The sequence below is a fragment of the Lentinus tigrinus genome (genome assembly GCF_003813185.1).
Source record: "Lentinus tigrinus ALCF2SS1-7 unplaced genomic scaffold L226scaffold_19, whole genome shotgun sequence".
NCBI classification, from domain to species: Eukaryota; Fungi; Basidiomycota; class Agaricomycetes; order Polyporales; family Polyporaceae; genus Lentinus; species Lentinus tigrinus.
The window spans coordinates 48,520-64,450 of record NW_027137928.1 but is presented as its reverse complement, the minus strand read 5'-3'; the positions used below and the strand labels follow the sequence as shown (position 1 = coordinate 64,450).

The 15,931-nt window shown below is 55.9% G+C and overlaps 5 protein-coding genes across 5 annotated transcripts; 3 read left to right on the top strand and 2 right to left on the bottom strand.

The window, feature by feature from the left end:
- The first annotated feature begins 121 nt into the window (after positions 1-121).
- On the top strand, positions 122-3,911 carry L226DRAFT_536549 (dipeptidyl aminopeptidase). Its single transcript, XM_067681141.1, has 10 exons — positions 122-442; positions 508-706; positions 1,153-1,256; positions 1,309-1,392; positions 1,448-1,623; positions 1,673-2,267; positions 2,320-3,243; positions 3,299-3,323; positions 3,378-3,597; positions 3,655-3,911. Exons 1-10 carry the CDS (start codon positions 194-196, stop codon positions 3,758-3,760), a joined length of 2,682 nt encoding a protein of 893 aa, XP_067533619.1. The 5' UTR covers positions 122-193; the 3' UTR covers positions 3,761-3,911.
- Positions 3,896-5,543, bottom strand: L226DRAFT_572502 (uncharacterized protein; the record flags this gene model as incomplete). The annotated part of the gene is made up of 11 exons (XM_067684684.1): positions 3,896-4,115; positions 4,183-4,284; positions 4,343-4,358; positions 4,426-4,606; positions 4,640-4,783; positions 4,837-4,934; positions 4,985-5,048; positions 5,105-5,110; positions 5,168-5,328; positions 5,384-5,418; positions 5,494-5,543. 11 exons carry the CDS (start codon positions 5,541-5,543, stop codon positions 3,896-3,898), a joined length of 1,077 nt encoding a protein of 358 aa, XP_067533618.1.
- Positions 5,544-6,114: 571 nt separating this feature from the next.
- On the top strand, positions 6,115-7,577 carry L226DRAFT_489306 (uncharacterized protein). The gene is made up of 3 exons (XM_067677270.1): positions 6,115-6,405; positions 6,472-7,111; positions 7,168-7,577. Exons 1-3 carry the CDS (start codon positions 6,164-6,166, stop codon positions 7,420-7,422), a joined length of 1,137 nt encoding a protein of 378 aa, XP_067533617.1. The 5' UTR covers positions 6,115-6,163; the 3' UTR covers positions 7,423-7,577.
- Positions 7,578-8,677: 1,100 nt separating this feature from the next.
- L226DRAFT_524215 (uncharacterized protein) lies at positions 8,678-11,925 on the top strand (the record flags this gene model as incomplete). The annotated part of the gene is made up of 9 exons (XM_067678876.1): positions 8,678-8,931; positions 8,955-8,991; positions 9,084-9,548; positions 10,279-10,383; positions 10,429-10,672; positions 10,994-11,196; positions 11,305-11,374; positions 11,594-11,851; positions 11,912-11,925. 9 exons carry the CDS (start codon positions 8,678-8,680, stop codon positions 11,923-11,925), a joined length of 1,650 nt encoding a protein of 549 aa, XP_067533616.1.
- A 733-nt stretch (positions 11,926-12,658) lies between these two features.
- L226DRAFT_572499 (uncharacterized protein) lies at positions 12,659-15,183 on the bottom strand (the record flags this gene model as incomplete). The annotated part of the gene is made up of 5 exons (XM_067684683.1): positions 12,659-13,426; positions 13,487-13,674; positions 13,727-14,843; positions 14,892-14,972; positions 15,031-15,183. The coding sequence occupies 5 exons, from the start codon at positions 15,181-15,183 to the stop codon at positions 12,659-12,661; spliced, it is 2,307 nt and encodes a 768-aa protein (XP_067533615.1).
- Between the last annotated feature and the right edge of the window lie 748 nt (positions 15,184-15,931).

Sequence of the window (15,931 nt, the reverse complement as noted above, 5' to 3'; positions counted from 1 at the left end):
CGAACACAGAACAGATATGTATGTCAGAATGATCTAATACCTCGGCCCGGGACCGCAGTAAGAACGCTAAGCAAAGAACATAAGTAAATTAATTAAAGAGTGTCGATCGGCGCTTGTGTGTTGTTGGCCAAGCCTCGCTATACTTACCTTCCTTCCCTAACTCCTCGTCTTCGGCGAGACGAGGCACAACACCATGGCCCCGACTGACTACGAGCCTCTCAGTCAGGCCGATGGTTTCTTCGAGGGCAGCTCGTCCGACCATCCTGCTGCGGTGAACACCGCCTACCCACCAAAGCCCGAAACGTACTATGGCGACGGCCCATTTGATGCTCCAAGCTCGGACGACGAGTCGGAGGAACTTCTCGAGAAGGGCGAGAGGCAGAGGACCGGGAGAGCGATCGAGGAGGAGGGACACTTGGTCATCGGGAGCGGAGGTCGCAAGGTACGTCCCGCACATCCGTGTATCATCGCGAGAGGTCACGTTCAAGACCATGTTCGCGTCCCCAGAAGAGGCCTGCGTCCCTCAAGTTCCTCGTCATCTCGCTCGTGTCGCTAGTGTCGATTGCGGTCGTCATCGGGATCTTCGCGGCAAGGTCATATACCGGGACGGCCTTCCAGATACAAGGCGTGCAGCATCTCACGATGGACCACATCTTCAACGGGACGTTCTCTGCTGCTAGGCAGGATATCCATTGGGTGCCGGAAGGTACGTGCGCTTTGCCTAGTTCCACGCACCTCTCTCTTTCCAAGTATCACCAACAATCCCCGCGCGTGTCTCACTGCGTCTACGAACCGCATGCTCGCTTCATGCGTCTCCAATAGGGGACGGGGATTGCACAGACCGTGTTCTCTGGATGAGCGCCGGAGAATTGGTGAGAGAGGAACGCGAGGTTCCTCATAACCTCGCAAATCGGATGTGCACGCAGGTAGCGCTGTACTACAAGGGTGCATGGCCTACGCGCAGGATACTCTCTCCCTGAGGGACCCGTGGTTCTCGGGTACGGCGGGCGTGTGAAGAGACTATAACAGAATGAGTGGTGGTCGGAATTCTCTGAGAGATGGACGGTGCAGACATCACGGGAAGACTGTGGGCCCATGTACTTGACTCTTGAGTATGGTCCATTTACGGCGGCTGCTGACCCTCCTTACCAGCCGGGGACGGTGTCTTCGCTGTCCGTCAGGGCTCCTCCATCTCCCTAGTCGACCTCAAGTCGAACAGTACGAAAGAGTTGCTCACTTACCACGAGATCAAGGACGTAAGCTGCAGCCTTCCAAACCTGCCTGAACACACTCACAATCACTTTATAGGAGAACGGGTCTCCTCTCAACTGGGTCGACTGGAAGCTATCTTCAGACATGAAATATATTATGGTCCAGGCAAATTACAAGAAGGCAGGTATCAGGGTGTCGTACTCTCGTAAACTGCTGGTTGACGAAGCATCTGCAGCAATGGCGACACTCGAGTTTCGGTAATTACTACGTGCACGAGTTTGCCACCAAGGAAACTCGTCCGCTCCTTCCTCCGTCGAACCCGGCCGTGACCTCCTATGCCGCCTGGTCACCGACCGGGGAATCTATCGCGTTCGTTGCTGAGAACGACCTCTACGTCGTCCCCTCTCCATTGTACGTTGCCATTCTCTACTGAGAGAACCCTGGCTGAAGCGCTTTCCAGCGACATGCCTGTTCGCGTGACAACGTCCGGCAACGCGTCGCTCTTCCACGGCGTACCAGACTGGGTGTACGAGGAGGAAGTCTTCTCCGCCGACTTCACATTGTGGTGGGCACCCGACTCGTCCAAGCTCGCGTTCCTCGCGTTCGACGAGACCGCCGTCGACGAGTTCACGTTCCCGATCTACAACCCCACGGAGGACTCGTACGCGGTTGTGCCCTACCCAGACAGCGTGACGATGAAGTACCCGAAGCCGGGCTATAACAACCCGCTCGTCTCCGTGCACGTCTTCCAGATGGACGAGTACCTGTCGAGCGTACGGCAGGCAGGCGGTGCGTCCAACGTGAACACAACGGACGTCGCGCAGGAGGCCACGCTGGAGCTGAACTGGGACGGCAGGCAGGCAGCAGACAACAGCATCATTGCGGAGGTCGCGTGGGTGAGCCCGAGTACGCTGCTCGTCAAGGAGGTAACGCGTGCGGCAGAGGACGGTAGCGTCGTGTTCTTTGACTTGAACACGCAGCCGGCCAACATCGGCAAGATCGTCCGTGAACTTGGGCGGAACGGCGAGCAGGGCGACGATGGTTGGATTGATGCCGTGAGTTGCTCGCAGCCAGGTGTTGCTGAAGTCGCTGACGTCTCCCGTGCAGACTCAAGCGATATACCCCATCGGTCCGGAGCTCTCGCCTACGGGCGAGCCTGCGTACCTCGACATCGTTCCGACGCCCGAGGGATACAACCACATCGCGCTTTTCAGCCCCGCAGACTCGAGCACGCCGCAGTTCCTGACCTCAGGCGAGTGGGAAGTCACAAGCGAGATCCTCGCTGTCGACGTCAACCGCAGTCTGGTGTACTTCCAGGCGGCGAACCCGTCCTCTACGCAGCGCCACATCTACTCCGTGCCACTGCCGAAGCTCGCGACAGAGGAGCAGGTCGCGCCGACTGCGCTCACCGACACGTCCAGCCCAGGATACTACGATGCGAGCTTCTCGCCCGAAGGCGGGTTCTACCTCCTGAGCTACCGCGGGCCGCACGTTCCGTGGCAGCGGATCGTCCACGCCGGCGACGACGACTTTGACTATGTGCTCACCGAGAACCCGCAGCTGAACGAGACGCTCGCGACGTACGAGCTCCCGATCCGGACACACTCGACGATCGAGAGCGACGGGTACGAGCTGAACGTGCTGGAACTGCGCCCTCCCCGCATGGACGACTCCGGGCGGACGAAGTACCCGGTGCTCTTCCGCGTGTATGGCGGGCCCGGGTCGCAGATGGTCGACGTCAAGTACGCGCACGACTGGCACGACTATGTCGTCTCGGAGCTGCAGTACATTGTCGTCGTTGTTGATGGGCGTGGGACGGGCTACAAGGGCCGCAAGCTCCGGAACCCGGTCAAGAACAACCTCGGGCGGTGGGAGACCGTGGACCAGATCAACGCTGCGAAGGAGTGGGCGAAGAAGGAGTATGTGGACCCCAAGCGAATCGGGATCTGGGGATGGAGCTATGGCGGCTTCATGAGTTCGAAGGTCATCGAGGCGGATGCACGCGTGCATTCGTTGGCTATGGCTGTTGCGGTGAGTTGGATTGGTTTATCGACGGCCTATCTTGTGGCTGACTGTGTACGTGTAGCCTGTGACCAGTTGGAGACTCTACGGTAGGTACCTTCACGCAACGCGTGGGTGATGGCGCGCTGACGGGCGACACGCAGACTCCGTCTACACGGAGCGATACATGAACCTACCTGCGGCGAATCCCGATGGATACATCACCGCGTCGATCTCGAACGTGACGGGCTTCCACCACGCCGACTTTTTGCTCGCGCATGGGAGCGGGGACGACAACGTGCACTACGCAAACTCGGCGCACCTGCTCGACATGTTCACGCGCGAGCAGGTGCGCGACTTCCGCTTCCGGATGTTCACGGACAGGTGCGCTCAGTGCTCTTTGTGACGCGTCCAATGGGGGATGTCTAATCGTCGGTGCAGTGATCATAGCATCTACCGGAGAGGCGCAAACCGGGAGCTGTATGAATTCTTGACGAAGTTCTTGGTTGAGAAGTGGGGCAAGGGCGGGAAGCGGCGCGCCTGGTGAGATACTGTATACCTTGGATGGACGGCGTGCTTGGTTATTTATTGCTGTATCGTATTCGCGGTGATACTAATAAAAGAAGATACTAGACTACAAAGGGTGTATACAGTACTTGCTAGAAGGCTTTGTAGATATCCCTCAGTCTCGCATGGATGATATCTCAGTCTCCTCTGCGTCTGTCGAGAAGTCCACCGACGACGTTACAGAAAGGACATCCGAGCCCAGTGACCCGATGACGCGCTCAAAGTTGACCGAGCCGATCTGGAGAGTCAAGGTTCGCTGTGAGTCTCCGTTAATTGCGCGTCGGTTCACTGCTTGCAGGTTGAGCATGAAGCGCGAGACGAGCACGGCGGTTATGCTGATAGCAGGTGCGTCAGCTGAGGCTATGGAGGCGGCGCAAGGGACTGTGGCGCAAAACGACGTACGGTTCTGTGAAGAGCGTTATGTAGCTCACGGGCGCGAGCGACGCGTCGACGATAGGGAGCATCGTGAACGTGAGGTGGAGGGCATTCAGGACGAGGAGGACGCTGTAGGCCTCAGATATCAATCGCATAAACTGTCAGAAGCGGCGAGAGCTCTACTCACACGAAGTAGACAGTACCTGCGATACGTGCCACGTTGTCAGTCCGAATCCGCCCGCCTCGAGAGATTGAATGTGGAGTACATACCGTCACGGAGAAGTGTACCTGCGAAGGTGTGGCCGATGCCGCGGTTGGGACCGTGCAGATTAACGGTGTTGCGCGTGGCTGCCCATGTCGTGATGATGACCAGCACGTCAGAGGCCATCAGACACGTCCTAGACACGATTGTGACTGCAGGGTCTGCGTTGAGCGCAAATGCGAAGGGATTCTGTGGGAACCTGAACACTGAGGTTATACGTACGGCTGTGGACATCGTCAGTCTTGAGCAGTAAGCATAAGGGGAAAGCGGGGGTACAGACGCTTTGGTGAGGCTTGGGGAGATGTACCGGGTTGCTTCGCAGCCAAAGACGGGGTCATTCAGGCTTTTCAGAAATGTATAGGTATACTGGGGACGCGGGGGTGAGTACGCCCCCAAGGTTCGGAGGGGGAAGAGCTTACGCAGTTGATCATGAACGGCATGGCAGCTAGGAGGAATACAAGGATGGCCAGTGGCCAGTGGCGACCGCTGAGGGCAAAGACGCGTAATGCGGAGAATGCTTGAGGGTGCATCAGCTGGGACGTCAATGGTGACGCTGAGAGATCGCACACCTGCCCATGGTATGTACTGGAGAATGTCTAGAAATGGCGAGGCGTGCACGATTGTTGAACACCTTCGGTGATCGCTCGTGAGTATGACGACTAGCAGTCACTCTCAGTCCTAGTTTACATACCCCTGGTCGTGAAGCTCGTGAGTTGTGGATATAGACAAGATCATGCGATATATTCATACCTTATCCGAGAGAGGAGCGAGGCCGACAAAGGACACTGCATTCACCACTAGGGGAAAGTACCGGTTCAAGAAGAATAGGAGGGATGCTCCGGTAAATTTGCGCCTCCAGAAGAAGTCGACTTCCCGGCCGAACGTGATGGCATATTCGTAGACTAACAGACCTGCCAAGTGGAATGTTAAGCCTCGGCTTGCCGCGGTGTAGCAGGACGAACTCACTGAGAGACGCGAAGCCACAGCAATTCTGCACGAAGCTGTGTCATTCAAAGCTCGATGAGTTGGCGATTTCGGCCGGTAACAGCTCAGGAACACTGGATGATTTGACTCACATGCTATCGTAGAAGGCGATGAGTTGGGGGGCAGCTACTCCGTCAGCCATGCTGGCGCGACTGCGACGTGCCCTCGCAATGTCGCAGGTCGGTGCTTGGAGGGAGGAGAGAAAGCTTGACAACGCGCCTTGATCTTGATCTCTCCATTGTCAGCCAATTGGTTTCGCATATACCTCCTACAACCAGACTAGATCATATTCTGGATAAGCAGAGGCGAAATTTAGCATGGATCCGGCGTCTTGCGGAGATCGGAGGGATGTCCAAGGGCGTTCATACCCGGAGATAAGTACGAACCTGGAACAGACATCCCCAGGCACTCCAGAGGATGATTTTAGCTCGGCGCTGTGCTCTCCGGTGGCATGATGAAATGATGAATACTTAGGAGTGATATCCGCGGAGTAGGGGAAGCATACGTTTCAGATATGATTGCATTCAGACTTAAGTAGTAAGGGCCGTAGATCATATTCTGTCGCACGAGGATCATCGCGACGTCGTCGTGGCACCGCAGTGAGCTGTGCAGCGTTGTGGCGCTCGCAGGGGAGACCTCACGCTGCGATTTAGCGCGGAGAAATCAGATAATATGTACTCATCTTTCGCAATCTACCGAGACATCTTGACCGACGACCTCCATCCGCCTCGAGTTCACAGTGGTCAGATTACTAGGTCAGGCATGCAGCAGTTTCGAGGCAATGCCGTGAAGGACGTCGACCTCGATCCCGACATACCGATCTACCAGAACATGGACAAGTACCTCTCCGTGAAGCTTGACTGCCTATCTGATTACCGCGTCGAGCATGACATAGCGAAGGAGATGAAGGAGTGTTCGACTTACCTCACACAAGTGAAGTCCGTCCAGATCATCGATCGTGCGGACGCCCATGATCCCGAGGCAATTATCGAGCTAGCAGTCAGGTAGACGTTTAGTCTTGGAGCCCAACACGACCAGAAGGCAGAGACTAACCATGATATGTTTTTAAGGTTCATCAGCGGATGCGCAATGCGCAAGCAGAGCGTCGAAGGAGCCCTGTGTTCGCTTGATGCCATTACCGACCCGACGAGGGAAGCCGCACGATCTTCCAGGAAGGTCACCCCTCCGGAGCTCGTGGGACAGGCATACTCCCTCGCTGCTCATGCTCAATATCAGAAGTTCGTCGCCTCCCCAGCAGAACGCCAGGACATCGAGACCGACGAGCACCTATTCTGTCGGTCCGAGACCAGGCGGCTCGGATACGGGCAGCCGCCTCTCACGAGCCTCGCACTCGCTGCGCATCATGCGAATGAAAGCGTGAAGCTGGGACTCGTCTCGCATGCCGTCCTCACTGTCGGGATGACCTTCCGGGATATCGGGGAGAGCTGTGGGGTAGACGTCACTATGATGCCTGAAGGTGCCAAGAAATTCCGTCCCCTGTGGCGTGAGGTTGCGCGCCGCGTAGAGGAGATCTACGAGCAAGAGCGTAAGAGGCGACAGCCTTCGGAGCAGAAGGATGGTTGCGGGTTTGCGTGTGCGGCTGAGGGATGCGATGTGCGCCGCGAGCAGAAGAGCGCCTTGCGGTCGTGTGCTGGCAAGTGTCCGACGGATCTGAAGCCGAGCTATTGCAGCAAGGAGTGTCAGAAAAAAGTGCGTATTCAGGACACCCTCCAGATCGTCGCACACACCTACACAGTTCTGTTCAGGACTGGCCCAGACACAAGCTTATATGCAAGCCCGGGATAACCGGCAAGATCCCTAAGGTCACGGATAAGGCCAAGGTGCTGGAGCTTCTCGAGGTCGGAGACGAAGTGGAAGAAGAGCTTCAAGTCCAAGAGGACGAGCGCACCGATGCCGAGCTCGAAGCTTTCCGAGCCGCCAGGCGTTCTGCTCCTCCTGTTGACCCGAAGTATGCCGTTCTCGATATCTCGGAGTCGGAACCTCCTGCGAGCGAAGCCTAGGTGTAGGATGTGGTCGTCCGGACACCGCAGGCTGGTGCAGTATTTTCTGAACTGTATCCTTCTCAGTCGTGCATGTAATGATGACATGGCCGGTGTACTCGACTACTATCATACTACTCACCTCAGGCCCATTCAATCTACTTTTAATCCAAGCGACCTCCAAACCTGCAAGAATACGGAGCCTTGTAGGTACGTAGGAGGAGGGGCAGTACGCAGAAAGTTGTTACTTACTGGACTTCGTGATGGTCGTGATATCATCGTTATCACGTGGCCAGTTCCCACGGGCCTGCCTGGAGGCCAGCGTGAGCCTATTCCACCGTCGACTCTCTACGACGAACATCCTCCAGAAGAAACGTTCTACAATCAAAATTGCCGCACCAGGCTCGCCACATATGTCAAGACACAAGACGATAAATCAATGTCACCTCGGAATTTGCTGACGGTGGCCCTCTGAATCTGAATGTGAACCCCAAGGGTCTGTCGTTCCTTCTACATTCTCTATATCACAACGGCTGACCATGTCACGTTCGAAGCTTGAAGCGTGGCCGCTCATTGCTAGGCGGCGGTAAAAAATCGACCGCGGTCGCAACTTCACGATTTCAAGCGTCTATCGAGCCTCTTGGTCGGTTGACTTGTACACCTCTTCTTTGCCAACTCGCTCCGCGTGGTTGTGCATTCAAACGTTCACATCTCTAGTCATAAGCGTATGTTTACATGGCACCTCTCCACCTCTTTGATGATGGCCTAATAGCAGGCCAACGACAGATTTTGCTCTTGTGCTTTTTTGTCGGCTGTCGACTGCAACCGCGACCGCGGTTTCTGCGCATCGCCTATCAAGGAGTTGAAGCGAGACTCTCCTATGCGATATGTTGGTATGACAGGAGTAGTGTACGCGATGGTGGTGGCCGTATTAAAGCGCAGGCGTGAGTGCACTGGCACCGCAGCCTCCCGCCGCAGCGACTTCACCCTACTACTCGTCCAACAGCGCTCTTTTCCTCTACGCCGTCTCATTGAAGCACCACCGCAACATATTTCAAGTGTGTGTATTGGCTTTCAACCGGTCCCTACGGAATTCCGCGCCTTACAAGTAATCACCTTGATCCCTTCTCGTAGGATGCTACCTGGATCGATACCTTCCAGCCCCGCGTTGTCCCCTTACAGCGAGTCGGACGTATCAACACTGCCGACGACTCATGAACCGTCTGGCACTCCTGGTTTCTGCCCGTCCGTAGCCGTCGCTGCATACAGCCGCCTGATGGCAGTGAGATGCCCTGAAGGAACAGGGTGGCTTGTAAACTGCTGCCCGCTCTCGGAGAACACGCCCGTCATCCCGAATCTTGAGCAATACATGGTCTTCACCCGAGACACAGTCCATGACGCATTCGACTGCGGGCCCGGCTGCCGCCAGTGCCCTGTTGAGATGGCGCATTATATCGCGAGCAACCCTCTTGAAAGCGTCATGTCGAAGGCTGCTACGGACGCGCAGAGCATCCTAGAGCTCGCGGCGAGGTGCGTCTGATCTACATAACTAGAGTTGTGAGCCTTGGTACTTACACCCATGACAAAAAGGTGTGCTTCTGGCTGCGCGGCTCCGTTCGAACCAGAGGCGGCGATCCTGTTCGCCGACATTGTTGCTCAAGCGCCACGGAGCCTACCAACAGGTGGAACACCTCTTCGTAACTGAAGGCCAGCACAATGTAGCACACGCCACCGCCTCCCTCGCGTTTCTCACCAAATACCGCATGAAAGATACCGCCGGAACGCTGGAAGCGTATCTGTCAGACTCCGACCTCCACCACGCCATGGTGGATGCGAACGCGGCCATCAAGCACGACTTTCGGTTTGCTGGGGCATTCGAGGTCGCCGAGGTTGTCCTGCAGCTCGGAGCGGCACACGGTCAGGACGTCCGCGGAGGTGAGCGATTTGGGCAGTTCAAGCACCTCTGGAAGGCGTACGACGTCCGGCGGCGCGTTCTGGAGAAGATAGCTCAGGATCCGTCCAGGTATACGTGCGCGGCGCCGTCCTGCGGCTTTCGGTCGTTGAAGGCCAGTATGTTGAGGCGCTGCACCGGTACTTGCTCACGAGATGTCAAGCCGAGCTATTGCAGTAAGAAGTGTCAGCGGAAGGTGAGAAGCGGCATTGAACGTCGCTAGCGGTCCCCATTATTGATTCGTTTTGATATCCTCAGGAGTGGGAGCGGCACAAGGCTGTTTGCGGACCTCGACAGAGACTTCAGAAGGACGAGATACTTGAACTGTCGACGTTGGAGATCATGAGAAACAATTGAATGCTACGCAGTTATGGAGCCGTAGTTCCGTCACATACGGTCTCCATGAACTGTGCACTTTTGCTGATGTTAGAGAACCATCGCGAGACCCCGACTTTATGCATCTCGAGGCCGCTGGCAGGAAGAGTCGGCCATGGCGCGTCGCCGGGCAGAGCAGCGCGAGAGCAGAGTCCGAGACGCGAATCTGACTGCCATCGTGGACGAGAGCAAGAGCAACGGAGAGGGGGGGGGGACGCAGAGACGACGCCATATCATGTGACTTGAGCGCAGTGACTCGGCGCAGCGACGTGCGTTCGTGGTGAGTCTGACCGCAAATCACCACAACATAACTCTCACTCACCCCTGCCGACCAGAAACCGATTTCAAACAAGTGGGATCGGAACGACGCCGACAATGTCCCATTCCTTGGCCCAGGATTGGTTTACGTCTCAGAATCCCGACTGGCTCGCCCTCCTCCTATGTGGGCTTCGCGACGCTGATCCTGCGCGAGTCCCGCTGCTTCAGGAAGTCGCCGGGATCCCTAGCGACGACAGGTTTATCAAACACTGCGTCGCTCATGTACTGAATAGCCTCGCACGCCTCTTGCGTTTCAGCAAGGGACGTCGCCGTCGCCTTCAAACCTGCTTCGCGAACTCGAAGAACCTCCGACGTTTATCCTGGCTCAAAACGTGAACGTAACTAGTGGGGTCGACGATAGACTCCTATCCATCTTTACCCAGCTGCGCCGGATCCGACAGCTGTACACGAACGCTTGTGGCACGAAGTCTCCTCCGGACCTGAGCAGCGTCCTGATGGGACCGGACTCGGAGCATGAAGAATTGCAGGTATCTTGCCTGAAAGGCGAAATTGACGTACTCTTCTACTCCTGGAACAAGATTGAGGGGCGTTTCACGAAGAACAAGCGTTACGAGGCGTTCCCCCTCGACCTCGTCGCAGACGTTCAAGGCCTCCCCGCAGACCAACGTGTTGGCTGTGACGACGGGGAGCGTAGAACACTGATGGCCCTTCAAGACCTATCGGCTTGTCCATACTGATTGTCTTTTGCGTGTCCTCGTGATGATCGAGGGCATCCGCGACATTTTCGTGCCCCGTAGGAACCTTACTGGTACGCAGGAGCCGACGGAACAGGATGAGGAGGTACTCCTGCAAGTGCAACTCTTTTGCCATACCATTGTTCGAAGGGTTACCGACTCGCCGAAGATCTGGCTGCTGTGTGACAACTACCTCCGTGATCAGTAGGTTCGATGCGTCATTGCTTGAAGTGCTCTGCTCACGCATTCATAGCTCGGAAAAAAGCTGAGAAACACGCCGGCGACGGCGGAGAGACTGACTCGCCTCACCCCGACTCGCAAACAGCCTTCGAGCCATTCAACGTCGCAAAGTGGCTCAACGAGGTCGTCTCCGTATCTCGCGATTATGTGCACCTCCTCCACGTCTCCCAATCGCCGACGATGGCCAACGTACTCTTCGACCGTCCTCCGCCCAAAGTCATTCTTGTCAACCCTGAACCGCGGCTAGAGATTCCTGCGATCTCGACGTCCGCAATCAAAGCGACGCTTCGTGAGGCTGGCTGGACTGACGTTGCAGAGGCTTAGTTCGACCAGGCGATTGAGAAGCTGCGCGGTACCCTGAGCGCATACACGGCCGCCGCTGCAACCACATCAGGTGCGTCCGTTATGTAGTTGAGGAGGATACGTAGTAGACTCTGATGGCTCTATTTCAGCTGGCGCTGAATCTACCGACGATCGAGAGTCGGTGTGGGGCGAATTCCACCCACCGTTCGTCCATTGCGAATGCGCTGTTCTCGCACATCTCCATAACTCTGGAGACATTGATGACGCCATCCCATATGTTGCTCGAAACTCTCCTGCTCGCTATGCTTAGCGTACTACGAATGCTATCGCATCGTCACGCATTCCACCATCTGCACTCAAGGGACACACGGCCAGATTGTGGTGTGGCAAACTCCTTCGCTCTCTCGTGACGTGCCCACGGGGGTGAAGAAGGACATCAGCACGAGATTGTGCGAGAGACTGATGACGAAGCTCGAGGGGCAAGCGGCAGAGTTTCGGGCACGCCACGGAAGGACGTCTTCGCAGAGCACTGTCGCTTCGGAGCCTGGATCTGAACAATTCTTCGACGGTACGTTCCACCTGTCATGTTCATACATCGCCGCTGAGCTGAAGTTGTCGGTTCTATCAGCCGATGACCACTGAGATGCCATGAAAGCTGCCGTTAAAACCAGCTGAAGCTGCGAAAAGGCCTCCTGAATTCACTGGCACAGGGCCTATCCGTTGGCTCGTGTTCGTCCTGTACCACAGGCATTATGCAGTTGCGCTCGGTCGTCTTGTGAGTTCTGCTGCATGCACTTGTTGACACACAACGTTGACCTCGCGTGGCGCTGACTCGTCTTCCGCAGATAACATACAAAACATCATGTCGAGGCCGAACGGTCACGCCGCTTTCCCATTAGCATGTATACGTGTAAGCCTACGACAAGCACCGAATATGATATGAACAGATCTCAGCCACCCCGTCCTTGAGTTCGCCCACCTGGATCCCGAATTGGAATGGACTCTGGAGACTTGCTCGCGCTCAACCTCATCCCTCGAGAGTCGAGACCAGATTCTCGCCGCCACTTTCCTGCTTGACTTTTGCGTTGGGCTGTAACTTGACTTCCACACTCGTATTGCACTACATCCCTTGCACTCTAGTCGATGGCAGACGCGAGCGCACGCGCGATCTCGCAGTCGGAGACGGACAGCGCCACGGTGGGGGAAGAAGCACATGCCGCGCTGCGGGTCGGAGGACTTGTATTCGGCGAGCGGGAAAAGGTTGAGCCCACACCGTGTAATCACCTCTAGAAACAGCCCATAGCGTACTTGTCCGACTCGGCCCACATCATGAGCCTGAAGCCGGAAGCGCTATCTACACTCTCCTCCACATCAGTCAGTATAGAGCCAGCATTCCCTTCCGCTTCTTGCCAGGTCGCCCCTCTTCAACATCTTGACTAGACTTGCTCGTGGACGACGAGAAGGCGTTGTTCTTGTGAGGAGCGAGACTCGTGCCCTTGAACCAGTCCTCGCATTTGGTCGTCACGTCCGGCCATCGCACCCCCGGCCCCTCCTTCTCCTCGTCCAAGGGATCTGACGTATATCGCACAAAGAGCTTCAAGAGCTCGTAGTGGTCGCGCAACGGGCCGTTGACATCCATAGTTCGGCGCGGAGCAACCTGAGTGGCCTTGGGCTCTTCTGCCTCCACAAGCTGCAACGAGTCGTCCGAGCGTGGCCGTTTCAAGTTGGGATACTCGCGCGAAAAGCCTTTCTTCGTCAACTTCACAGGCTTCACTTGAATAGGATTGTAGGCTTCGCGGTAGCTGTGGATGTTGATCATGGAGTAATGCCGTGAATACAGTTGGGCGAGTTCGGTGAGGAAGTCATCGAGGGTGGGGTTTCCAAGAACGTCCATAGGTGGCTTTGAGCTTCGCATCTGCTTGAACTTCTTCGCGCTGCCAATATGAGCACCGTCCGACTCACGTATGTCGACGAACTCATAAATATCCGTCACATGTGTCGAGAGGAGGTTGGAAATATCCGTCAGGTGGAAGCGCAGGACGCAGTAGTGGTAGACGTGGATGAACGACTCGATGTCGTCCGAGAGGTAATAGGGCTTTCCGGGGAAGAGCACCGACAACGCAGAGCGGAAGTACCAAGTGCCCTGCGGGTCAAATGTTCAACAACTCAATGCATGTCGTCGGCGTGAAAAGATCGAACGTACCGTGCGGTTGATCGTCCTTGACTTCTGGCTCGACTCCATCTGCTCGACGTACTTGCACAAGTCCCAGTCGCATAGCATGCCGCGCCGTTCCACCTTGCCGTCGGCACCGACAAACTCGAATATCATGATGTTGTTCACGCTGACGTCTCGGTGCAGAATGCCAGCCTCCTCCCAGGCGCAACAATGAGCTGGAAACACCATAAGGATGACGGAGTGCATGAGGAGTGGCATGACACGTACCGTATATGGCGTCGCAGATTAGCATCGTGAGTTCCTTGAAATCCGTAAAGTCTATCAAGGGTCGACAGACTTGTTCGAATAGAATGCGATAATGACCGTGAGCAGCGCGTGAGGGGTTGATGAGCTTGTGTGTCCTGGTCAGCTGCCAGGAGCCATCCGAGTTAGGCACGTTCTCGTATCCCAAGCACGTCAGCACGTTCTCCGTAACGCCCCGTGCCTTCAACCTCTCGTACACCTCATGCTCGGGTTGCACCCGCTCGAGGTCAGGCCTCCACGAGTCCTTGAGGAACCTGACGGCCCTCCCCTCGATGTCATATGCCAGGTAGCCCCGAGTGCAACGGCCGTAGAGCGCGGGACTCGCAAACGTAGGGCGCGCAATGATGTACCGCTTCCCGCACATCGCGAGCTCGTACGCAGGCCACTGAGTCGAGGTCTTGACTTCCGGACACTTCGGATCGACGGACAGGGTGCGGTAGATCTGCTGTTTGATGTGGTCGGTGGGAGCATTGGAGGCGTATGCGAGCATCGCCTTCACGTCGTCAGGATTAGCAGGGACAACGGTAGGGTCGAATCCGAGCTGCTCGCGAGACATGTGCGACAGCCGATAGAAGAAGGTGTGGAGAGTGAGGTTTTTGCGAGTGCCGTATGTGAAAGGCTCTGATACAAGCGCACCCTGGCGGTCGAAGTAGAGGAGACGTGCCCGGTCCTTGCACACGCAGACGGCGTAGACATGGACGCGGTGCTGATACCCGAAGATCTGACGGACGTGCTCGCCGATATGTCCAACCGCCTCGCGATCATCCTCGGTGTCCAAGCGGAGGAATTTCGTAGGATCATCGTCGAAGTAGAAGGTGGACTTGGTCACGTCGACCTCGACTTCGATGGGGACGAGGATTTCTGCCCACGAGAATCGGCCGACGAAATCCTCGCGCTGCTCCACGTCCATTTCATACGCCTTTCTCTTCTTTCCGAGCTCCTCCGGAGACTTGGAGATAATGCCATTGAAGCGGTCGTTATCGAAGAAGACACCGACATCCACGCAGGTAGCGGTCTTCCCGTCTTCAGCGAATTCCCCACTCGCGCCATCACTTTCTGGGTTGTTGGAAATTGATGATGCCTAGTCTGTGTCAGCGCTGCGCCTCCTGTTATTAATGGACGACTTTACTATCTCGCGCACGACGAGGGAATTTCTGGGTTCCTCTTCACCCTTCTGCTGCAGAGACGTGACGGAGTGTATCAATCGACGCTTTGTGTGACGAATAAATTAATCTTGAACGCGCTTGGTATCAATATGAGAGACGTACGATATGCGGATTCAGTCCCCCTCCGGGCTCGAGCCGCGATGACGTGTTCTCGAAGCAATAGAGATCCTTGATGCGCGACTCGGGAATGTCGGGTCCGGGTACGAATGTATTCAGCAGGTCCTCGACGGACACCTGCGTAATGTTGTAAACCATCGTTCAACGAGACTGGCGTAGACGGGGGAGAGGGTGCTTGATAGGTCGGTCCGAGAACGGGAGGTTATGCGAGTCTATCAATACGAGCGTAGTTCAATGTGATCAGTATACCGCAATTAATTGCTGCAAAAGAGATCGAAAGGCTCACGTTGATGAACTCTAGAAGGGTGGTTGCGAAGTTCAAATTCAACTTCAGCCTTGTCTTTGAGCGAGTAATGAGCGCTGCTCAAAGATCAATGTTACTCGAGTACAGTCCGTGCATGCTCAATAATACGCACCCCGTCTGCCCTGCGATAGAATGAACGATGGTGTTGTAGGTTCCGTCGCTCGAAGTGGTTCAGGTCTAAGTTTGAGTTGATTGACGCTCATCTTGCCGAGCTCGATCTTGGTTCAATTCTAATTTCTCGAAGTGGCAACACACGTGCACGACAATGAGAGAGGGGACAGAAGAGACGTAATATAGATATCTAAGAAGATCTTGTACATGCAATTGGAGTCGAGACGCAAGAAGTCCACACGTAATCACGTCCACAAACAACCCATCCGATGGCCTACTTGTCCGACTCAGCCCATAACGTGAACCTGAGGCCAGAAGCGCCACTACACTCCAGTTCCCTCCTCCACAGTCTCCTCCACGTCAGGAAGCGCGGAGCCGTCATTCCCCTTCCGCTTCTTACCAGGTCGCCCTTCTTCAACGTCTTGACTAGTGGGGATCGACGAGAAAGCATTGTCCTTGTGAGGAGCGAGA

Excerpts from the sequence above, each read along its gene's own strand:
- L226DRAFT_536549 (XM_067681141.1), top strand. The coding sequence starts at position 194 with ATGGCCCCGACTGACTACGAGCCTCTCAGTCAGGCCGATGGTTTCTTC. Across the intron at positions 1,393-1,447 it reads TCCAGGCAAATTACAAGAAG|CAATGGCGACACTCGAGTTT; the intron begins GCAGGTATCAGG and ends AAGCATCTGCAG. Across the intron at positions 3,598-3,654 it reads TTCCGGATGTTCACGGACAG|TGATCATAGCATCTACCGGA; the intron begins GTGCGCTCAGTG and ends TCGTCGGTGCAG.
- L226DRAFT_489306 (XM_067677270.1), top strand. The coding sequence starts at position 6,164 with ATGCAGCAGTTTCGAGGCAATGCCGTGAAGGACGTCGACCTCGATCCC. Across the intron at positions 6,406-6,471 it reads ATTATCGAGCTAGCAGTCAG|GTTCATCAGCGGATGCGCAA; the intron begins GTAGACGTTTAG and ends TATGTTTTTAAG. Across the intron at positions 7,112-7,167 it reads GCAAGGAGTGTCAGAAAAAA|GACTGGCCCAGACACAAGCT; the intron begins GTGCGTATTCAG and ends AGTTCTGTTCAG.